The sequence below is a fragment of the Zalophus californianus genome, chromosome 14 (assembly GCF_009762305.2).
Source record: "Zalophus californianus isolate mZalCal1 chromosome 14, mZalCal1.pri.v2, whole genome shotgun sequence".
Classification (NCBI taxonomy): Eukaryota; Metazoa; Chordata; class Mammalia; order Carnivora; family Otariidae; genus Zalophus; species Zalophus californianus.
Window position 1 is genome coordinate 80,439,088 of NC_045608.1, and position 25,074 is coordinate 80,464,161.

Consider the following 25,074-nt stretch of genomic DNA (forward strand, 5'->3'; position numbering starts at 1 on the left):
TTCGGCGGGGGGCCTGCTTCTCCCTCTCCCACTCCCCCTGCTTCTGTTCCCTCTCTCGCTGTGTCTCTGTCAAGTAAATAAATAAAATCTTAAAAAAAAAAAAAAAACAAAAACTGCAGTACTTAATTTCGGTACTGCAGATTTCGGCTTCTTTGAAGTTTCGGCTTCTTTGAAGATGCTCTGTGATATAAAAAAATATTACAAGTGAACAAGAGCTAAGTGCTGCAGAAAGGGTATGGCCGATGTGTTAAAGAACACTTAGCACAAGTGCTGCCCAGGGATGAATAACCTTGGGAAGGAATTTCCACTACTGGGGTTTGGTGAGACTTGCCAAGTGTGTAAGGAATTTCATAGACTGGGTGGAATGCCCTTCTTTCAGTTAACTCTTCCCAATACTGGAAATTCCTTTTTTATACAGCTTTGCTTTTCAGATGGAATTTTGATCCTCTTGGGAAGCTTTCCATTTCACACGATTCCCATTTTCCTTCCCTGATCAAAGGAAAGCCTTTACTTGGTGCTTGGGGCACTGAGATTGTGTAGCCTTTGGTCCTCCCGTCCCCTTGGTATGGGCTCCCGACCTCATTTCTGAAAATAATAGCTGATTTTCTTCTTCCCTCACATTGTGCACGAAGAGGGAGCTCAGAAAGAAACAAAAGATTTCTTTATCAGCCAGACTGTACTAAATTACAGTCTGCCCTATTGACTTCCATGGGATCCTTTAAGATGTTTAACTTTTTTTCCCACTTAAATAAAAAGAAAGGAGGGATCTTCAGAAGCCTTGGCTTGATTCCAGTGAGGCTATTGTATTCTGGCCAATTCCATTCTTTGATTTGTTCTAGTTGAGCTCTTTGCTGTACTCTCCAAGCTTTAACTTAACTGCGAGCAGTTAATGTGGCACACAGTATTTGTAGGTATTTGTTATTCTGAGTGGTAACCAGCTTTTCACTCTGCATATAGCTCTTAGGGGACAGTGATAAAAGCATACAGGGAGAGGCCAACCAATGATGCTTATTTTGTTGTTTTTAATGGTGAAGTGTTGTCACGACTTGGGAACATGATTACTGTCGTTCCTGATGACTTCTGAAAACAACCCTTTGGTTGCCGGTACAAGATACTGAGGGCAACCCAGGAATGCCCCTTTCTCCCTCTCTCCTCTGCCTCCGGGTCAAACAGCCTCAGCTCACTCTGGAGCTCTTTCTGACCAGAAAAACAAACAAACAAACAAACAAACAAAAGTGACATGTGTCACTTTTGAAAACGAAAAATCCCTGAGAGTTGCTATTCCTAAGAGTGCCTGTAGTTCTGATGTCATTCACTATGCTCTCCATAGTAACAGAGCTGTGAATGGGAGGAGTCAGCGCCTGCTGTCATTTCCCACGGGTGGGTTAGGCTGATGGTGCCAGTGCTGGAAGGACATTTCACAGTGGCTTCTCTAAAGGAGGGCACACCCATCCCTCCCGGGTGATGTCTTTGGGACGTGTAATTAACAAGAGAACCTTAGGGAAAGTCTGACTTTCCACATAGTTTTCTCTTTTTCCAATGTCAGAATGCACCTTTCACCCCAGGTAGAGAGGTAGGGGTGTGCGTGTGTGTGTGTGTGTGTGTGTGTGTGTGTGTGTCTGTCTGTGTGTGTGTGTCTGTAGTGGAAGCACATCAAGGTAAGCAGAGATGTTCCGTGATTTGCATGATACACACAAAGCCATGTATCCTCACATAGACTATTTCACTTCTTACTCAATTTTTGTCCTAGGTAAATAGCAGTGTCTTCATCTGGAATTTGAGGCACTCTGTGCTTAGTCTTTACTCGCCCTTTACGACCACGGTTCTTTCTGCTTAACGCTATCATTTGCTTAATGTTTCCCAAATATACCCTGAAGTTTTTGCCCTCCAAATCAAAATTTGATTCTCAAAATACGACTTACGACATGCCTGCCTCAGGATCACATGGGGTATTCACAGAACACCTTTTTTCCTGCCATTCCTGCGGAGTCAGAACCACTGGTGATGAGACCCAGGCAACTGCCTTTTTAACGATGCATGCTAAATTTGAGAAACCGTCCTGCCACCCTATTCGCCTTGAATGTCCTCTCCCCATCTCCTAATCCATTAAACTCTTGTTTGTGTCCCTTCCATCAAAGTGAGTTTTCTTTTCTGTGAGTACTCATGATTTTTTTCCCCAGTAAGTTTCATCTTGTGCTTTGTATTAGAGCAGCTTTGCTCCCAAACTATTTTTAAATTCCTGGAGGGTGAAAACCATATGTAACTCACATTTGTATGCTTCACACACCTTTGTGCATAATAAGAACTCAGACCAATGTTTACTGAATGGATGGTTCAAACTTTTATTGTGTCTGGTAAACTTTTGGGTATTGGATTTTTCTGTTAACTACCAGATATGCTTGGTTTATTTGTGATGTGAGCTTAAGCTACTCGTGTCTAAGCACGTTTTCATGATATAATCATTCTCTCTGACCTTAGCTTACGTTCACTTTCTCCTTTGATAATCTGATATCTTTGATAGAGTGGTTATCTGGTTTTCATTTTTATATATCCTTATATGACTCAACTGGGATTTTATCCAAGTATACTTTATGGATCTTCTCTTTTTCTTTCCTCTGAGAAGAGAAATGGAAATAGTGATCTGTTTTCTGCTTTTTACATTTTTGTTCTTTGTCCTACTAGTATGGTGGTTAACATTAAACATCTCTTGAATGATGTTGCAATTGAATTGGCTGTGGGCAGAACTGTTGGTAAGAAAATGAGAAAAGGTAGTCATGGATAAATTGAATAAAGAAACCATTTCATAGGAAAATGTGTTTAACTGTAACATAGTAACATACCTCTTGTTTATCTTTTCGATCATTATATTGCCAGTTTATAAAAGAATCAGAAAACGACAGATTTATGCTGCTTGTGACTCATTGATTTCATGAATTTAGTTAGTGCAGGGTTACCGTAGATTACGGTAGATCTAGTGACAGCTCTTTCCACATGATTACCATCTTATGATTTGGAGTGGTTTTCTCTTTTTTTTTTTTTTTTAAGATTTTATTTATTTATTTGTTGGAGAGAGAGAGTGCATAAGTGAGGGGAGCAGCAGGCAGAGGGAGAAGCAGGCTCCCCGCTGAGCAAGGAGCCCGATATGGGACTCCATCCCAGGACCCTGGGATCATGACCTGAGCTGAAGGCAGACGCTTAACCGAATGAGCCACCCAGGCGTCCCTGGAGTGGTTTTCTGTATAATGTACTTACTTGATTCATGGGAGCCTGCCCCTCACGTCTCCCTACCCCCACCCGCCTGTGGGTTGGAGGTCTCTCTTTATTGGCTGTTGTATACATAAGGTTAACTTAGCCTAGGTCTGGCACAAAGTAAGTAACCAATAAGCGCCTCCTAGTTGAATCATTTTAAAAGAGGATTAAAATAGAAACGTCTCTCTTTAGGGAATGCTTTCATTTGTGTCCCAGCAACATGTCCATTGTAATTGTTGCCAACTCGGAGTGTTCTCGATTTCCTTGATTATTATTTTGGAAAAATTATGTCTGTGAGTTGTAGCTTTCCTCTACTTATTATGTGGCAAGTCTTTATTTTTTTTTTTAAAGATTTTATTTATTTGACAGAGAGAGAGAGCACAAGCAGGGGGAGTGGCAAGCAGAGGGAGAGGGAGAAGCAGACTCCCTGCTGAGCAGGGAGCCCGACGACGCAGGGCTCGATCCCCGGACCCCAGGATCATGACTCAGCCAAAGGCAGACACTTAACTGAGCCACCCAGGCGTCCCTTCTGCGGCAATTCTTAAGAAAATTTTCCTCCAATACAGTTTTATCCAAGAGATGCGCATGTTTATTTTTGTTTTCTAGTCATATGAAAAGGTGATATGCCTGTTTTGCTTGTACTGAGAGTCATTAATGGTGAGTAGGATTAAGATGGAATGGTTTCTGTGTATTTTGGCTCAAGTGTTGAGAAGCTGGTTGTGTGCCACGTTAGCATTTGTACATTTGTACGCATGCTGAAACTCCCAGAAGACCCTGGCAGGTGCTCACTGGGTACGAGGCTGGTGGACTTTGTCCTAAAGGGACAACAGGAGAAATCACTGCACCAAGAAGCGGAGAAGTCACCAATGAGAGTTCAATCCCAGGGCAGTAGAGTTTGGGGGTGTGAGAGCTAAAAGGAGCTGAGTCATGGTTTCGAAGAGTAGGTGTTCCCAGCAATTCTGAAGCAGGCCCGGTGACTCAAATGTTTCTCATGCCACCGCAGCCGCAGACAAGTCTGAGAGGAACGTGAGGCAAAAGATATTCTTTCTTTCCTTCTGTGTCCAGGAAAAGAGAGCCTTTTAAGTCTTTTGCAAATTGTTTTGCTTTCTGACATAAATACTATAGCACTGGTTGCCCTCTGTCATACCTGGATTAGGGCAAAAATATTAAAACATGGCTGTAGGACGAAGTTCACAAACAATGAAGTTCTGCACTAGAGGAGTGAGAATTTAAAGTGCAAGGTGGATAAATTAAGAAGTTGCTGACTGACGTCTCTTTCACTCACTGGTTTAACTAACGCTTCTCGAGAGAAAGTGCATTCAGTACACATTTTTTAAAAGTACTTTGATACTCTTTCCAAGATTTGTCCTTTTACAGATAAAAGAGACAAGTTACTCTGTCAAATGAATCGTTTAATTGAAGCATTTTATGGGCTCCAAGCTACAAGGTGGGCTCTTAAGAAGAACAAAAAAGCAGACATTTGATTTTATAAATTCTCCTGGAAAAAAAAAAGAAAAAGTAAATGTAACTTGTTTTTACCTACACTTTTCTCTTCGTTTTATTTGAACAGTAGTAGGCTTTCTCTTTTTGTTCACTCTTCCTCTAGTATTTGAAATTGAATGAATATTAAATTGAATGAATATTGAAAATGCTGAAATGGTGTTGGCATGATTAACTACTAGACCACCCCCACCCCAAAAAAAGGGCAGACCTCTACCAAGCATCACATGTAAGAAATAAATGTCAGGTGAAATAACTGAATATATACAAAATAAAATACATGAATATTAGGATATGTGGGAGAACTTTTGTACCACTTTGGGGTGAGGTAGGAGGACCTTCCCAACCAAGGTGAAAAATATAGACTCCATCAAGGAAAAGATTGTCAAATTTGAGCAAATAAAAATTAGTGTGTGGCTAAAGTCACCATTAACTAACAGAGTGGGGGAAGATGAAACAGGAAGCTAAGAGTGCCATGTGACACATAGCAGCATATGACACCGGGTGTGGTAGTTAATATTCAGGGAGCTCCTAAAAATTAGTAGGTTAAAGACAACCCAGTAGAAAAAACAGGCAAAAGCTATGAATGTGTATTCCAAAGAAGATGAACTCCACAAAAAGATACCACTTTTTGGCCATCAGATTAGCAACAGTGGAAAGGATACCAACATTAAATGCTAGTGAAGGGAGCATGGAAAGGAACCCTCTCCGATATGGGTGATTGGGAGTATGAATTTCTTCAACTTTTTGGTAATTTTGCAGTAGGTATTAAAATTTAAATTGTACATATTCTTGGACCCATCAGTTATACTTTTAGAAATATAGGTTCCCAATCCCTGACCCAAAACTCTTGAGGCCATTTGTGCTTCAGACTTCTGAGAGTTTCAGATTATTAAAGATAATATAGGCATCTATATTATATAGCACCTCTAGCAGGCTTTGGGGCTCCATAAGCAGACACACATTTATATTTCTAAAGAGAACAAATTCATATCAGAATATTGACATCAGTTCAGGTCAGCTTTTGTCACCACATGAATCAGTGAAAAATTTTTGAATTTTCAGAGCCTGTTGGATTTCAGAATTATGGGTAAGTCATTGGGCACCCATAAATACTGCAAAATGAAAGCATTGATGCACAAATGGATATGCTGAGTTATTCCTAATAGCAAAAAACTGGGAATACTCCTAATGTCACTCAGTGGAGGGATGGAATCAGTTGGGGTACATTTATACTCTGTGTATTATTATGTAGCTGTCAAAGGAGTGAGTTAGACTTTTACCTACTGTCTCAGAAAGATGATTTGTCTGTAGTAGATGAGAAAACAAGTTATAGAAAAAAATGTGTATGGTATAAGCCCATTCAAAAAATAATGGAGGGAGGTTATCTCCTATTTATGCATGCATGTGTTCTATAGGGAGGAAAAGCTTTGGAAGCCTGTATACCAAACTTGACACTGGTTATCTCAGGGGGAATGGAATTTGGAAGGAAGTAGGGGAGACTGTTAATGTGTTCTTCACATGCGTCTGTAGTTTGACTTGTTAAAATGAGCATGTATTATTTTGGTAATCAAATAAAAGCAATCCTCTTAAAAGCAATATAGTGGGGGGGGGATGGGGTGGCTGGGTGATAAACGTTGGGAAGGGCATGTGCTATGGTGAGCACTGTGAATTGTGTAAGACTGATGAATCACAGACCTGTACCTCTGAAACAAATACATTATATGTTAACAAAAAAAGATGATAGTAGGAAGGGAAAAATGAAGGGGAGGTAATCGGAGGGGGAGATGAGCCATGAGAGACTGTGGACTCTGAGAAACAAACTGAGGTTCTAGAGGGGAGGGGCGTGGGGGGACGGGTTAGCCTGGTGATGGGTATTAAAGAGGGCACGTACTGCATGGAGCACTGGGTGTTATACGCAAACAATGAATCATGGAACACTACATCAATCAATAGATAGATAGATAGATAGATAGATCGATCGATCGATATAGGCAGTATAGTGAGTATTAGCACTGACAGCCTGGCAACTTTCCACCAAGGTACAGCCACTCTGAGCCATTAGGGAGCCTGCTTTTCATAATTAATGGAAAGCAGGAGACTAAGCGCAGAGCTAGGCTTACAACTCCAGCCCTTGAGCAGGTCCTTCATTACTTAGTATTGGAGTCTAATAATTTCCAAAGTGTATTAGCGTGTTCCCCCACAGGGAAAAAAACAAGTGAAACATGGACTGTTACTATGAAACGGAAATCCAATCACCAGGGAATCTTTCTAATTGACCCACTTGTAGTGAATAATAACTCCGGAAAATAATATTGATTACTCTCTGTTAGAACCATTGAGTAAAACAAGTATGGTCTCCTCTTCATGAGCGTAATGTGTAACTCCCATTTAATCACATTCAGAGTAGGTTTAAAAATAGGAGTACCTCCGCCATACTGTTATTTTATTTTATGGTCAGATTTTCCTAATCTATCCTTAGTTCCTGAAAGAAAAATTACTAAAGATTTAGTTGGATCGAAAGCTAATTATTATGTCTCCAAATAATCATCATACTATTTATTTGGTATTGTTTCCTAAATATCCATAAAGAGCTTTGTCCATTGAGTTTTGAGTGTGGGTAGACCGAGTGGATACATGCTGAGAAAGGAGAAAGATTAAGAGCGTCTAGGACCATGACAAAACAAGCCCAAGGCGGGGGGTGGGGGGGAAGGTATATGAAAATCAGCATTGATATTTGTTTATTTTCCCCAACTTTGATATCAGGGAACATTGGCTTTTTCCTTCCTGTCCTTGGTAAACATGCTCCACTTCCTTTTGTAAGGAGCACTTGCTCCCAGGTAGCTTTTTGGAGGCCAGAATGAAATAAGCTGATAGATCTGTGGTTGATCTGTTGAAAGACCTACATATCTGTCTAATGAAGGTAGGGACATTGGATGCATGCATGTGATGCATTTTAACCTTTCAGGTTAATTTAAAAAATGAAACAAGACAAAGCCAGAGAGGGAGACAAACCATAAGAGACTCTTAATCTCGGGAAACAAACTGAGGATTGCTGGAGTGGAGAGGTGTGGGAGGGATGGGGTGGCTGGGTGATGGACATTGGAGAGGGTATGTGCTATGGTGAGCGCTGTGAATTGTGTAATTCATTTGTTTTAAAGAGGGAGTAGCTTGGAAGATGATAGCTGGAAATTTTAGCGACTGAAGAAAACAATCCATTTCAAGCTGAATACAGACTGTAATATGTCAGACAGCATGCTGTCTGGATTGAGGAGGAAGCTAGGCAAGGGGCAGGGACAAAACTAGTGATGGCTCCATTCCCCCAGGAGCAGTTTCAAGATAGATGCTGGTCCTACTTTGTTGTTAATAAGTGATGGTGTGAAGTTGGAGAAAGAAAGGAAAAACTAAGAACGTTAATAGAGCAGACGCCTCCAGAGCATGGCACATTTTGTATCTAGAGACAATAGCATTGTTAGTCTACTTTTGGTGTTACAGCGTACATACCGAAGGAGATGCAAATGAAAGAAGTATCGTCAGAGCACTGAGCGTCAGCTCCACTCTACCATCTTGCTCCTTGGGACCTTGCAGCATTCCAAGGCCCCCACCCTTCCCAGGCAATCCTGCACTATGTTATTTGGCCCTTAGGATACCTAGTTGGGAAGGGACTTCAGTTTTTCTCTGTGAGCGCAATTAGAGTTTTCAGTCTTTGTAGATGATCAAGTATTTAGTTGATTGCACTTTTTTTTTTAAGATTTATCTATTTATTTTAGAGAGAGAGAGTACACAGGTCGGGGGGGTGGTCAGGGAGCTGAGCATGGAGCTGGATGCGGGCTGGATCCCATGACCCTGAGATCATGACCTGAGCGGAAATCACGAGTTGGAGGCTTAACCGACTGAGCCACCCAGGCGCCCCTGACTGCACTTTTCTGTGACACTTAGTATTAAAAAACAAGATTGTACCTTGGAACTTTGTATTAAGTGAGACCTGAGTTCTAAAAGCCCACAATGTCCATTGCCATTGGCTAAATGTAATATTATAATACTGCACCCATAACTTCAAGAATTAACTAAGATTACTCTATTAGACTCTGGATAAATGTTAACTTGATTTTTTCCCCCCTACTTTGAGCTCTATTATAGAACAAATGGACATGAGTTATAGCTCTTTCCTTAAAGCAGATTGCTTGCCCTGCGGAGTGAAGTCAGGCTTTGCAGGTTTTTTGGTAGTTTGTGAGCCCTGGCCTGTGCCTAAGTTGCTTTAAATGGAATTGCACATAGTGTTCAAAATATTCGTTGTCCTCCATTGCCAACAGTGCACCATCCTCTGCAGGGGGAAGTGAGGCTGAAAAAAGAGTGCTTTTCAAACTCTGAGGCCACTCTTTGATCTGTGACTTAGGATTATTAGTAATTGGCACCTATTTATATTAAAGTCTCTAGTAAGATGTAATAAAAGTAAAGCAGGAGAGATGAGAAGTAGTACTGATGTTGAAAGGCAGTATATTCAGGTTGTATGCGACACACAGTTTCTCTGTGCCTACTTTCTTTATCTGTGAGCTTAGGAAATGAGAGAAAATGACTTCAAAGGCCCCTTTATTCTCATTTAGATAACTGAGAAATGAAGAGGATACATCCACTTTAGCCTTGGCACTGTGCGTGCATATATACATGTAACAGATGTTTAAAAAAAAAAAATAACAAACTACAGAGTTTCCTGTCCTTTTAGTTTCTAAAACATCAAGTCATTCCTTATTAACTGCTAAACCAGCCATTATAGTTGTTGCAATCATAATTTTTATTAATCTGAAATTTTGTGATGTTCTGATTCTGTTCTACATACCTATATTGAACAGCTAGGAGGAATTATCTGTAACCTGCATGAATATAATGTAACTTCTTTTTAAGGACTTAATTTTGGGGTTTAAGAACTGTAATAGTAAAAAAAAAAAAAGGAAGTGTAATAGTAGCTTAAAATAAAATTATTTAAAATACACCTGAAAAAGTGCTCAATATCACTTGCCATCAGGGAAATCCAAATCAAAACCTCAATGAGATACCACCTCACACCAGTCAGAATGGCTAAAATTAACAAGTCAGGAAATGACAGATGTTGGCGGGGATGCGGAGAAAGGGGAACCCTCCTACACTGTTGGTGGGAATGCAAGCTGGTGCAACCCCTCTGGAAAACAGTATGGAGGTTCCTCAAAAAGTTGAAAATAGAGCTACCCTACGACCCAGCAATTGCACTACTGGGTATTTACCCCAAAGATGCAAATGTAGTGATCCGAAGGGGCACATGTACCCCAATGTTTATAGCAGCAATGTCCCCAGTAGCCAAACTATGGAAAGAGCCTAGCTGTCCATCAACAGATGAATGGATAAAGAAGGTTTATCCATTATTCCACACAATGGAATATTATGCAGCCATCAAAAAAATGAAATCTTGCCATTTGCACGGAGGTGGATGGAACTAGAAGGTATTATGCTAAGCGAAATAAGTCAATGAGAGAAAGACAATTACATATGATCTCACTGATACGAGGAATTTGAGAAACAAAACAGAGGATCATAAGGGAAAGGAGAGAAAAATGAAACAAGACAAAGCCAGAGAGGGAGACAAACCATAAGAGACTCTTAATCTCAGGAAACAAACTGAGGGTTGCCGGAGTGGTGGGGGGTGGGAGGGATGGGGTGGCTGGGTGACAGACATTGGGGAGGGTATGTGCTACGGTGAGCGCTGTGAGTTGTGTAAGACTGATGAATCACAGACCTGTACCCCTGAAACAAATAATACACTATATGTTAATAAAAAAATTATTTAAAATACTTCACCAAATATGTATTTTTCCAAAGTCAGCCAGTTTTATTTTGGAATCTGGGTCTGTATACATTTGATAATTTATGGGGTTCACCTATTAGCATGATAGAGCTAAAAGTCTTATTTTGTAGGAGACATAGAGATTTCTAGTCTTTTCTTCCCTAACCCTATGTTGTTACCTTGCTCCCTCCTCTGCATTCTTTTTGAATGAAGGTAATGGGAGGAAAGGTCATCCACTCCCCATTTTGATTTCTTATCTCTCTTTTAACTTAAACATTGCCTCCAGGTATCTCTTCCCCATTTTAAGACCTGAGAGAAGTAGATTCTAGGTTATCTTTCTCTGAAGGGACTTTTGAATTGGCAGATGCCTGTAATCTGACTGCTTTCCACATCTGTAAAGAAAAAGTGGAACTCTAAGAAGGGTAAGGGTTAGGGTTTCCAAAACGAATGAATTTTAATGTGTTGGGACTGAGAACTCGAGTTCTCAGAAACAATTCATGCTTTGTTTGCTAAACAAGTCTGCTGAACAGTGTGTTCTTTTCTGGGAAGAATTTGGGGGATGGGCTGCACAGGGAGGAATATGAGGGATGTGGGGAATATGAGAAGGAAGGAAAGAAATTTAAGATATTATAAATCAGAATTGGCCCTTAAAATGTACAGGTCTAGGGCAAGAGTTTAAATGGAAGCCTCATACCATATATCTAAATATTTAAGTTATAATCAAGCTAATAAACTGTTAAATGAAAATATTCTCTCCTCCTACCATAACACATCTAATGACTTGCAAGCATAGATTCAAGTTTGGAATCCTCAGACCCCTTGGGATTCCATACTGGATACGGCAGCATGGGGAGATCTGGCCCGGTGGCCCAAATGTCTTCTCCTGTCTCTAGCTCCATCCGGCACACGGCAGGGCTGTGGACACGCTGTCCACGCCTAGGGCTTATGGGTGAGGAAGACGACCCAGGGACTTATGGGTGAGGAAGACGACCCAGGGAAGAGGCCCACACAAGCCCTGAGAGCAGGTTTGGTGTCATTTGGGTAAAGCATTCTGGAAATCTGCTTACTCTTAGCATGGAGAAAATGCTTCTCCATGAAAGTATAATGTGAACCACGTAAGTTAATTTTAAATTTTCTCATAGTCACATTAGAGAAACTAAGGAGAAACAGTTGAAATCAATTTTAATAATATATCTTACTTAATGCAGTATAGCAAAATTGCTATCTGTTTTAAAAAATTATTAATGAGTTTACATTCTCTTTTGTATTAAGTATTTGAAATCCATTGTGTATTTATATTTAGAGAACATCTCAATTTAGACCAGCCCCATTTCAAGTGCTCCATAGTCCCTGAGGGCTGTTGCTGTCTGATGGGATGGCTCAGACTCCTTGTTCTGGGGTGGGGGGGGGGTGGTGTGCTTGACCCCTGGGACTGGGGGTAGTTCTCGTTATCATAAGGTCTGGTAGTATTTTTATCATTGAATTGATGCAAAGAATAATTGCAGTTCTTTATATTTAGAGGCTGTGGCCTTTTTAAAATGCAAATATATGTATACATGAGACTATGGAGGGTCCTTGTTAAGAGTTTTTATTTTTGTTTATTTCTTCAACTGCGTTTTACTCATTCGGCTTACTGCTGCTTTCCTTTGGGTCAGGGCCAGTGTGGTTCTACTAAATTTGTTTGCAAAGATGAATATACTCTCTGCCCGCCCCCCATGTTATTAATAAATACTTTTCCAAAAGCATGCTTTCATTTGCTGTCTTGAGTAAGTCCCGGAGTTGTAATCATTTCATCTCCACTCTGTTGTGTGGGATAATGTCTGGTAGGTCTATTTCTTTCCTAGAGGAACTTTTTCCCCCCTAAGTTCAGTTTAATTGTGTGCATATTTTTAAGCTGTGGCCAGTTCTACCAAATGAGGAATCATATCTAGAAAGTAGGATACTGTTTTTGTTTGGACTAGAACAGCAGTTTCATCTATTTCAGGATAGTGTTGGCAGATTTAGAAGGACAAAAAAGCACCCAGTTAAATTTGAATTTCAGAAAAACAACAACAACAATTTTTTTTTTTTTTTAAGTATAAGTATGTCCCATGCAATATTTGGGAGATACTTTACACTTTAAAAAAATGTGTTTGTTTTCTGTATTTTATCTGGCAACTGTATTTTAAGACTCCTTTACTCTCTCAAAAAGGACCCTAAGCAGTTTTTATATATGTGGATTAAATCTATTGATATTTACAACATTAAAAACTTAAACTGAGAAGTATTTTAATATATATTCATTTAGAAAAATAATAAAACCGGTCTTGTTGACATACACATTTTTTATGAAAAGTAACTGTTTTAGAAAACAAAAAAAAAATAGGTAGAAGAGTGTCATTGTTTTATATTTTTACAAATCTTTTCGTGTCTGGCTTAAAAGAAGATAGTTGGATTTCTCCTGTTTCTGCGTCAAGTCAGATGTGCTGTCAAAAAGACCAGGTGGAAATCTCCACTGGACGCTTGAGAGAAAAGGACAATGTGAAAAGGCAGATGGCCTCTTAGTATTGTTACGAAAGTAGTTTTGACCTTGGGAATTCTCTTAAGAGGGTCTGAGCAACCTCTTCCCGGGTCCTCCAGTCATGCTTTGAGAACCCCTGAACTAGGAATAATAGAACCTGTAATTCTAGCTCGTGTAGTGTAGATCATGGATGATTTAGTCAGAATAAAGGATAAGCATTCTTTGTTTTGAGAAGGCCTAATGAATCACATTGTAAAGGAGAAAGCAAATTAAAAATGATTATTCAGGTTTAGCAGTTAATTCTTAACCTTTTGTTTAATTTAAAATACTATTAGGTCTACACTTCGCCATTCAAGAAAATTACTATTATAAAAGAAAAATCAAAGTAACACTTTTAACCTGTCACCTTTCTGTTTAGAATAAACTTTATGTCATTATTTAAAACAAAGTTTGGGGGCACCTGGGTGGCTCAGTTGGTTAAGCATCTGACTTTTGATTTTGGCTCAGATCATGATCACCGGGTCATGAAATCAGCCCTACTCTCGGCTCCTGAGCATGGAGTCTGCTTGTCCCTCTCCTCCTGCTTGTGCGTGAGTGTGCTCTCTCTCTCTCTCTCAAATAAAGTCTTAAAAAAATTTTTTAAAAATAAAGCTTAGCATTTTTTATTATAAAATTCAACAGATCGGTCACATGACAATTTCCTTAAAATGCTGATTGGAGGGACACCTGGGTGGCTCAGTCGGTTAAGCATCTGCCTTCGGCTCAGGTCATGATCCTGGAGTCCCGGGATCGAGTCCCGAATCGGGCTCCCCTCTCAGCAGGGAGTCTGCTTCTCCCTCTGACCCTCCCCCCTCTCGTGCTCTCTCTCTCTCTCACTCTCTGTCTCTGAAATAAATAAGAAAAATCTTTAAAAAAAAATGCTGAATTGGATTTAGTTTTAAGTGTGTGTCTGTTCTAGGTACTGTGCATACTGCCCAATATTTAGGCTTGGTCAGTTTTAAAAGTAATTAGCATAATGCAATCTGATTCTCATCTCAAATAAAAAGAAAGGGTAGAGATCAGCGGTGGACTGACAGAGAAGTAAAACACAGAGAAGTAAAACTTTAAAGATGACTTCTTTAATCACTTGGACAACTGAGAAAATGAAAGAGCCATTAACAAAATAAATCAGAAGGAAGTGCTGGTCTGGGAGAAAGACATCTGTTGAGTTTCGCACTGGAAATCCTGTAGGGTAGCCCAGGAGGCAGGAGGTGGTATGTGGTGGTTTCGAGAGAGCTGTTCACAGAGCAGTAAAACGATTTCCAAGGAAGGCAAGGTAGAGAGACGAAAGAAGCTGGCAAAGCAGAGATCTGGGAGAAACATCTAACCATGGAGTGGGGAAGAGGAGATGAAGAAGAAAGAAACCTAGAAGAAAAGAATCAAAGAGCGTTGGAAGAGACTCGGTGAGGAAAAGGTCTTACAAATGAAATGAGAAGAGCTTTTCCAGAAAGGGTATGTGCTTAGCAGTATCAAGTGTTGGGTTGAGATTGAAAAATGATAATTGGTTCTTAAATTTGGAACTATAAAACTTGGTTCCCTGAGAGAGTGTGTAGTTCTGATAAATTAATTTTTTATTTCAGGTTTATATTTGGGGAGAAATGAAGCAGAAAGATTTTTTTTATTATGTTAATCACCATACATTACATCATTAGTTTTTGAGCAGAAAGATTTTTGACTTGTGTGGGTAACACAGAAATTCGGAAGGGCTAGATCGGCCAGTTCTTTCCCTCTCTCTCCATTGTCATGTAGTGGTGTGTTAATGAAGCTGGCCCGGGTAAAGCTAAAAAAAATTACTCCAGCAGAACTCACATTTTCAAATATTCAATCTCATTCTGGACCGACAAGTTTGTTTGTTTTTAAATATAACTGTTATATTTTAGGTAAAACCCTGGCCTTAGAGTCTGAAGAGGTGCTCTCCAGCTCTGCTGTGTGCCTAACCTCTGTGGGCTCATTTCCTCCTCAGTTGAATTGGGTTGGATTATCTCTAAGGCTATGCTAAAATAATGTGATTTATGCATCTCTGACAGTTGTCTTTTTTCTTTTGTTTTATTGTAACAGGTTCACCAAGTTGAAGAGTCTTAACCTTTCCAATAATCATTTAGGGGACTTCCCATTAGCAGTCTGCAATATTCCAACTCTGACCGAGCTGAACGTGTCCTGCAATGCCCTGCGAGCGGTCCCAGCAGCCGTCAGGGTTATGCACAAGTGCGTACTTCAAACCCCACTGCAGAGTATCCCTCAGAGACCCCTGGGGAAGCCGCACTGGGGTCGCAGCCTAATAGATTAGTTAACTTATTCTGTTGGTCATGGAAGTCTTGGCTCCAAAGCAAGACGTCAGGCTCTTCTGGAGAGTTCATTTGTTAGCTTTTATACTCTTTAAAGTCTTGTAAAAAATTAAAATATCCTTGTTTAGAACTGAGGATCCCCACAGATGAGTGTGTCTACCCATGGGATGACATGCTTACTTTCTCATTTTCTGAGTTATGTTGAATTCTAAGACTTAATATTTAAAGTAACAATGAAAGATGGGTATTGGGGCTGCTTCACACTGTAGTTAGCTCACGTTGTTCCCATTTATGCCGATCCAAGTTGGGAAAATGGGTCATGATTTTGGTTTTCAGTAAAAGACTACGATGCTTATGTCTGATCTTTTCTCTGTGGTGTATTATTGCCTCGGGCCCTGCCCTTATGCATTTTGCAAAAGGTAGTTCATTTTCTTTTACTAATAATATCATCTATATTTATGGAACTTGTACATTGGTAATAAACATGTAAAGTTTATATTCTCTTTATAATTCTTATGTTTTCTTTACTAGCTTACAGACTTTCTTGTTGGATGGAAACTTTCTCCAGGCCCTTCCTCCTGAGTTGGAGAACATGCATCAGCTCAGTTATCTTGGTCTTTCTTTCAATGAATTCACTGACATTCCAGAGGTTTTGGAGAAATTGACTGCTGTGGATAAACTTTGTATGTCTGGAAACTGTATGGAGACCCTTAGGCTACAGGCTTTAAGAAAAATGCCTCACATTAAACATGTGGATCTAAGGTAACTATTTTTAAGAACTATATCCCATTTAAGTGGTTGGCTTATATTTAGGAGTAGGTTATAGTCCTTTTGGTGACATTCTTCTGCAAGGCAAGCAAGCTGGTTAGTTGCAGTTTATGGTGAATGAAAACCATATCATTGAGAACAAAGTGAGTATTTTTTCTCTTTGTCCTCCTTTTCTGTGGTTTGAGATAGGTAACAGCATTGAGCATCTCTTCTTTCTTCAATTTTGTTTCCCTCCTTGACTTCCCTCATGTAATATAATGTATTCATTAAATTATTCATTTAACTTATTTATTTTAATTTCCTATTTTTTTCTATCCACATGGCTCTGCCCTTAGTTTACTGTTCTTTACAAAAATATAAAATTTATAAGCTCTCATTAGGCCCAAGTTTGACCAGCACCTCCACTCTCACACCTCACAAGAGCAAGGAACCTGCATTTTGAATCCTGATCTTGCTAAACTCCAACTAAAAACTGCTAGCATAGTCCTTGCTACATTAAAGATGCTCAGTGATTATCCCTAAGTATGTGAGGTTCAGTTTTAGTTTCTAATATACAAAGAACCAGTACACAAGGAGGAATCTATTCTAAATTTCTCTTTTTTAAGGAAAAAGAAGTCTGTCATGGGACTGAGGTCCTGCAAAGCAACATATCAGGCTTAGGCCTTCATACTGATTTGCCCAATTTGATACTTTTTCAACCAGACTAATTCCTCCATTAGCCAGGGGTTGATGACCATGTAATAATGACGTTAAATCTTGGGCAAGATATTTAATATCTCTGTAACTGTGTTCTCATCTCTAAATTATGGTTAATAAACAGAACCTAATTCTTAAGAGTTTGGGAAGGAATTGAGTTAAATGCCTCACACTTCCAATGTGTTTTATGTATCATTCTTACTACCTAATTGAAGACTCTTTTTACTCATGGAACCTGCTCAGCTATCACTCTTGGACTCTTTACAACTCCCATTTGTCAAAGGTGGCTCTTTCTTTGCCTTACTACCCACTTTCCTCTCTGTTAGTAATCCTAGACCCTTACTCAGACCTGTTGACTTTTGTCAGTATAAAGAAGCATCATCTTTTGCTCCTTTTCTTCTGCATTTATTTGGTCTGGCCTTGGAAACTCATTTATTCCAGTCCCTCAAAGAACTGCTTGCCTTGGGGCACCTGGATGACTCATTTGGTTAAGTGTCAGCCTTCAGCTCAGGTCATGAGCTCAGGGTCCTGGGATTGAGCCTCACCGCTCCCTGTTCAGTGGGGAGTCTGCTTTTCCCTCTCCCTCTCCTGCCGGCTCATGCTCTCTCTCTCTCTCTCTCTCTCAAGTAAATAAATAAAATCTTAAAAAAAAAAACAAAAAAACAAAAAACAAGAATTGCTTGCCTTTCTTTTTCCTCAGACTAAAGAAATCACGCCTGTTGCACCTGGGGAAGAGTTGGTTAGCAATTTGCAGACCTAGAATTCTTAATTTGAGGAGTACAAATGGTAATACTTTATCTGACTTTGAGAACTTTTTGGAATGTCACAGGAGATGGCACTAAACACTTAACTTTCTTGTTAACTTTCTAAATTGTTAACATTATTTGTCTCTGAGTCACTTGGATTTAGAAAACTTTCATATTAAAGCATTTAAGTGCTTTTAAATGGAGCCACCTAGATTTCTAGTTCTAATTGGATCTTTTTAGGTGAGATCAGTTGCAGGACCCCAATCTTTCTCTAACCCTTAATTTCTCTTCTTGGGACTAATTCCACTTCAGGTGCCTCCTGGATAATTTTACCTTGGTTCCCCCCATTGGCACACTTCACCACACCCCCTGTGAAACAGTTCAGTTTCTTTCTTTATTCAACTAGTTCTTGCCCTGGATTCCTATTTTACTGAGCAACATCACTTCTTTGTGTCTATAGACACGAAACTTTGGACCCTACCTCTGGTCTACCACCAGATTCTATGAGTTTCTTCTTTCACACTAGTTTCTCTCTTTGTCCCTTCCTTTTCCTTCTCGCTGCTGCATCTGTTTCCATTGTGTAGCCTCTCAAGCAAGCACAGTCTTGCCCAGAGCCTTCAATTCTTTGGCTGGAGGTATTTAAACTCTTCTTATCTGGTTTCAACCTACTAGCTTGTGAGTCCCTTGGGGATGAGGCTCTAGCTCAGAGCTACTCAAAGTGTGGTCCTCCGACCTATGCTGGTAAGCCAACTATTCACTACTTTTCTACAATGAAATATGTATAGAAATTGAGACTTAATGTTTTAGAAACATACAGTGATTTGACATTGCCACAGTATGCAAGTAGACTCATGTAAGCAACTCATCTCATTGTATGGGGAATAGACTCGTTCAGTTGTTGGTGAATTCACTTGGGGAGCCGCCTGTGCTGTGGGCTGGGTCCTGGTCATGTGCAGTAAGACTGTACACATCAGTCCATGATAGATTAGAGCTCATTCACTACAGATAACCGAGAAACACCGCTCTTCTTTATCCTTGTTATCCAGCGTTAGCACTGAGTTAGTACTTTAATTGACGAAGCCCCCCTTGCAGCTTCTTGCACGCCTTGTGCTCCTGCACTCATATGTGGAGTCCTCCCTGTGCTTTTCTTTTCAGTCCAGAGGCTCTTCTGCCCTAACTCATGCACTGCTTCTTTTCCTATTTATACCTGTTATAGTCTGCCTACCCTGGGGATTCAGATGAGGTGCTCCGTCCATTGCATCTTTTTTGACCATTCTCTGTATTTTATACATCAGTTATGGTACTTAACACATACTTGTAGTCTTTATATTTTAAAGCATATGGGATTTTCCTCACTAACATACTGAATCTGTTGACAAACACCTTTTCTTCATCTCTTATTGACACAAAGCCATAGGTCATCATCCTGATCATCACCATATCTTTCGTTGTTTGCACATACTTCATTTCTCAGCTGCCTTGTAGTTGACAAGGAAGGTGTTATCCCCATTTTACAGATTAGAATTAGGCTTAAGCAGAGAGACTAGGTGACTTGTTCAAGGTCAAACGCAAAGTGATGAGCAGCAAACTGGCACTAGAACATAATGCTCTTTCATACTGCCTGTCTACACACAGTAAACCTCAGTGAATATTTATGAAATAAATAAAATGGCTGTGTTTACTGGGGATTATTGAAGGAAATTTTAATCACATTTTGCCTCCTTGAAAGTTCATCCTAAATAGTTATATTATGGTTTGAGCCTGAAAACTTTTGAATTTGAATCCTGACAGAACCTGGCAATTTAAACTGAACAATTCCCTCTCATTACAGATTTTCTTTTGTCTCCTCATTAAATGAACTTTTAATTATTTTAGTGTTAATACAGTGAAATTACAGGAGGGAGCTATTTCAAATGAAGATGATAATGCCACATTATGAAAGTTACCTACAGTGTAAAGTAAGAAGAACGTGGGACATTTTTTCAATTTCTATAGTCTCTTGTATCCAAAATGAGATTTTTTGTTTTTTTTTTTAATTTAAAAAAAATTTTTTTTAAAGATTTATTTATTTTAAAAAGAGTGTGTGCACGAGCTGGGGGAGGGGCCAGGCAGAGGGAGAGAGAATCACAGGCAGGCTCTGCACTGAGCATGGAGCCCGACTCAGGCTCAAGCTCACGACCCTGAGATCATGACCCTAAGATCATGACTTGAGTGGAAACCAAGAGTCGAACGTTTAACTGACTAAGCCACTCAGGAGCCCCTAAAATGAGATTTTTAAAAAATTCTGTGTCCATATACTAGTAATCTGGTGAGCATTTGGAAATAGGCAAATTGCTGGCTTGAGGCCAGTTTTTAAATCTTACAACCTGGAATAAAAAAAGAAGCAAACAAACAAATCCTCTTGGGCACATTTGAAGAGGCCATATGCTATGCTTACAGACTGACAAATCCTAACTCTTTGCTATCTGTCACTCATCCTTGCGTTTCAGTGACTTTATGATATTACTACTAATAATTCAATTACCATCATTTTATTTTCTTCAGTTACCATTATTTTATTTTTTTCAAAGGGCACAAATTCACAACCAAGAAGCTTTAGCTTTTTCCTAAGCTCCAACCCTCATATTAATGCTCTTCTAACCAAGTACATTATTTCAGCACTTTGTTGGTTTTGTAATGAGAAGTACAGAGTTCTTATTGTTTGTTTGTAAAGGAGTTGGGGGTAGCCTAGCAAACTAGGAATTGAGATTTTCATTTGTTTTTCTTCCCTTTTGAAGTTAAGTGTATCTTCATTCTATTGATTCCTAGTCCCCATTACTACTTACTTATCTTCTTGGCAACCCATCCATAGCAACTTCAGTCTGTTAGCTAACTAGTTCTCATGGCCAAGGTTCTGCCAGTTTTCCCCTGTGCCTTGCTGTGTCCTAGATTTATTGATCCCATTGTTGTCCTTGTTTTGTAATTTCTCAGCGAATCCTAGATGCCAAAGTATTTTCTGTGCTTTGCTCTTTCAAGCAATATTTTATTTTTATTTTTTTTAATGGAGCCCAACATGGGGCTTGAGCTCACGACCCTAAGATCAAGACCTAAGCTGAGATCAAGAGTCGGACACTTAACGCACTGAGCCACCCGGGCACCCCTCAAGCAATATTTTAATGATGGACATAGTTTTGGTAATCAGTTCTTGGTCCTAAGCCAGCCAGAAATCCAGATGTTTGCATTCTTATCTCTGGTGCATATGTGTCTCCCATTCATTCCCTCCCCCCACCCCAAAGTTCTCCCTTAAATTCTGTCCTATATGAACTGCTCATCTCCCTGCTCACTAATCCTTTCTCCTTCCTTAAATATTCAGTGTAGTTCTAATGTGCCTAACAGGTTGTTCTAGGTTTTGTTTCTTGTGTTCTTTCAACTAAATTCTTTGAAGAAAATAAATGATCAAGTGGATCTTGTTTTCCTCTTCAAATGAATTAAGGTAAAAATCAACATATATGTGCTTCTCTTCCAGCCTAAGTGGTCCAAATTGTGTTTCAGAATATATTGTCAAGATTAAGACCTTCATGGAGTTGTAGCTAAAAATAACCAAAGAATCTGGCCAGTTAAGGAAGTCCAGATGTAGAGATTAAAGAAATCATGGAAGACTATAATATACTGAAACTTCTCCTTACCTCAGCATGTTAGGGTGTGGCCATTTATTTATAGCACTGCAGTTAATTTGTGTCCTTTCTCCTCAAGACTGAACGTAATTAGGAAGCTAATAGCAGATGAAGTGGATTTTCTCCAGCACATCACTCAGCTTGATCTGCGCGACAATAAGCTTGGTGATCTAGATGCCATGATTTTCAACAACATTGAAGTTTTACACTGTGAAAGGAATCAGCTGGTGACATTAAACATCTGTGGCTATTTCCTAAAAGCGCTCTATGCTGCTTCTAATGGTATGTGATATAGACCACATCCGAGTTTTTCTTCTGGTTCCAAGAATTGACTCAGCACCATCATCTCTGCCTCACTCTGATTTTTACTTTGCTCATTTAATAAAATAAGTGTCAGATATTGCTGAGGTAAAAATCATAAAAGAAGAATGCTGGTATGGTATTTAAAAGAACCAAAATGGAAGATTTTATAGGTCCCAACTTGTTTTTCTCATATTGTAATATTTGGGTAAGTTACTCCCCAACTCTTGATTTGGCTCCTCTGCTTAAAAGGCCTTAATAAACTATTTCTTGGACTACCCTGTTAAGGTAGTAAATCTGGAACATGATTTAATATGGGAGAGTGAAAATGAAAGGAAGGTCCATTTTGGACTCTACTCAGGGTCTCAGATTTCATGCTCCACTAACAAAGGAACTAATCCTCAGAGAGACCTGAATTATATACCCACAGGGACACCGCAAGTCAGGAGTCTTACTCATTTAATGAGATCTCTTCTTCAGAATCTCGAAATTATGACAGTTCTAAAAAAGAAAAGATCATAGGGACATATGTTACTAAAGTGAAGATTTCAATTCCCTGCAATCAGAAAACTGAGTGAAAACAAGTATTCAGTACTACAAGTTGAACAATTGTTTATCATGTACTTGTTCTATGAATAGTGTAGTGCACGAGTTCTAAAGGATAGGGGATTTCTTTTTCTTTTTTTGAAATGAGTTTATTGTCATCTCATGAGAGAAACAAGCCAAATGTCAGATAGCCACAAGTCACTGAGGGTTATAGGATTTGGATAGCCAGGAGGCCCAAAGTGGGTGTTGAAGGGGAAAGAATCTGAATGTGGTCTGTTCGGCAGATGGGAGAAAACAGGGAATTCTGAACTCATAGGTGCCCACTAGAAAATGGTAAGAGGTAGTTATGGAATGCATGGCTTGGAGTCAGATGGTGAAACTTTGAAGCTAGTGCAGTACACTATAGAGAGCCCGTGGAGATTCTGAAGTAGAGGGACATGTGACGGAAGTGATGCTGTAAGACTGTTCCGGTTAAAGTAGTGTACAGAGTGCATTTATGGGAGAAGAGTGGAGCCCTTACCACCCTGCTAATCGCCATCATTGTAATGGTTTTCATGGGAGCAAATGGGAACTTGCACTCAGGACTACAGATGTTGGTTTGAGGCTCATCTGTTCAGAGGTGGTACCTGCAACCGTAGAAGTAAGGTTAACTGGGAAGGAGAAGAGTGCTGGTACCAGGAGTCGACTTAGAAGACCCTCCCGGCTGGCGCCAGGATAGGCAACCAGATAGATGCTGAACTGGTGAATTACAGGGTGAGTGTTTGGAGAAGCAGAAGGACATCTAGAAACTACTCTTAGAAACAAAGCCCTAGGTGGATGGTGGTATCCTATTCCATACAGTTTTGAGGAAGGGTTTTCAGATTTGAGTGGAGGAAGTCATTTGTGACCCTCAAGAGTATGATTTCAGTAGAGTAAAAAAGGCAAAAGCCAGATGCATATGGTTTTATGGAAGGAATTCCAGATTTAAAAAACTGTTCATACAGTTAATCTTCCAGGTAACATTCAGCATGTATAACAAGAGGAGAGCCACAGTAAGTGGATGGGGGAAAGGTAGGAAAGTAGGAGTGATTTATTTCAATCTCTGAATAAGATCTTGTGATTAAATTGGAAGTTCTCTGTACTTTCCTGTAGTTTCAAAGTTTAACAAATAGATGTATTGTACTTCCTAACCTAAACAATGGTGAATAAAGCACAGTGATGATGTTCTACATACAAAAAGAGTCTCTGTGTGACTTGAATGGTAATGCCTTTGTGTTTTTTCCCTGCCTCCTAGAACTTGTTCAACTGGATGTTTACCCAGTTCCAAATTATCTGTCCTACATGGATGTTTCAAGGTAAGATGCCAAGTCCTAGAGTACTCTAGAGTCTCCTTGGAAGTTATTTAGATCATCCTGTCTGAGCTTATGCCTAAAGACTTCTTATGTATTTTGACAGTAAATATTACAAATTAAGGGTGCCTGGGTGACTCAGTTGGTTAAGCGACTGCCTTCGTCTCAGGTCGTGATCCCAGGGTCCTGGGATCGAGTTCCACATCGGGCTCCCCCTGCTCAGTGGGGAGCCTGCTTCTCCTTCTCCCTCTGCCTGCCACTCCCTCTGCTTGTGCTCTCGTGTGCTCTCTTTCTTTCTCTCTGTCAAATAAATAAATAAAAAATCTTTTAAAAAATATTACAAATTAAATTCATAGTTTTTACTTCTGAAAAATCTACATAAATATCTGTTAGTTAAAATACTACATTTGTGTACTATAGTTCAAAAAATAAAAGAATCATGGTATTATGTCCCTCTGGACACCAATTTGACCACCATGTTTGGGCCTGAAAGATTAATGAGTTGAGTGTCATACGACTGGAAGGTCCAGAAGTTCTTTAATTATATTAACCATATCTTCAGTCTTCATTTTAAAAATGTTGTGCTGTCTCTCTTTGATATTTTTTCCTTCCCTCTGTTATTTTGCACCTATATCTTCTTGCTAAGAACCCTTAGAAAATAGCAACTAAGCCTACCAAAGTAGGATTTCCATCCAGCCTGCTCACTTTGCTCAGCTTATTTGCAAACAGGCTGACCATCTCACCTTTTATACAAATTCACTGCTGCATTGTGTCATGTTTACTCCAGTTCCCATAAATATAGTAGACTTTTTTCTGAAGGCATAAAGCATGTATTTATACAAATTAGACTTTAATAATCTTGACACACTAAAACTGAAACTTTTAACATAACTCCAAAGGAAATATCCAAAATTTTCTGAACAACCACAGTACATGGGGGTTTGTGGCCCACTTAGCGTAGCAAGTATTATATCAGTGTGCAAAATCCAATACAACTGCCATATAATTGGTCAGGTGCAGAATTTGCCTTTAGTTATAACAATATACCCAAGTTATTTTAATAAGGTTCTCAATCAGAATTATGTAAGAAAGTGTCAGAATTATTACAATTAAAATTTTATCAGAAATTTATAATTATAAAATACTTTATGAGTAGTGCTTCATGAATTTTCTGCTAAATTCATGTCAATTTTGTTTAATAAACTTGAAGTCAAATTTTACCTGATTATTTTTTTTAAAACTCTTTTGAATGCTGTTATCTTCAACCTTTAAATAAGAACAGTACTGCAGTGGGTTTGCATACATGGGTATATATAAATATCTTGAACAGATTTATTTCAGAGTCGGCCATAGAGTAAATCTATTCTCCTTTTATTTATAGGAGGTAACTGGCAAATGGTTCCCACTGAAACCCCTAAGTGAGATTGAATTGGAAACCCTGTCTTGCTTTTCCCTGAATTCTGCCACTTAAATGCTATCCATCTTTCTTTATAACTCTCATGTCCAGAATCTTCAGTGTAACTTGCTCTACCTCATTCGCCTTCCCAACTATAGGACTTTCTCTGAGAAAAACTGACCCCCCTGACATAGCTCTGAGTATTTTCACCCTTCTCCTTTTATGTGAGTATGTTATCAACAGGAACTGAGCT

At 39.4% G+C, this 25,074-nt stretch overlaps 1 protein-coding gene across 1 annotated transcript in view; it reads left to right on the plus strand.

Moving 5' to 3' along the window:
• PHLPP1 (PH domain and leucine rich repeat protein phosphatase 1) overlaps nucleotides 1-25,074 on the plus strand; it is a 216,776-nt gene that overhangs the window by 147,615 nt on the left and 44,087 nt on the right. The window contains exons 5-8 of the mRNA XM_027576176.2: nucleotides 15,162-15,308; nucleotides 15,920-16,150; nucleotides 21,331-21,533; nucleotides 23,371-23,431. Of these exons, the coding sequence (XP_027431977.2) occupies nucleotides 15,162-15,308; nucleotides 15,920-16,150; nucleotides 21,331-21,533; nucleotides 23,371-23,431 (642 nt within the window). The remainder of the gene's footprint in view (nucleotides 1-15,161; nucleotides 15,309-15,919; nucleotides 16,151-21,330; nucleotides 21,534-23,370; nucleotides 23,432-25,074) is intronic.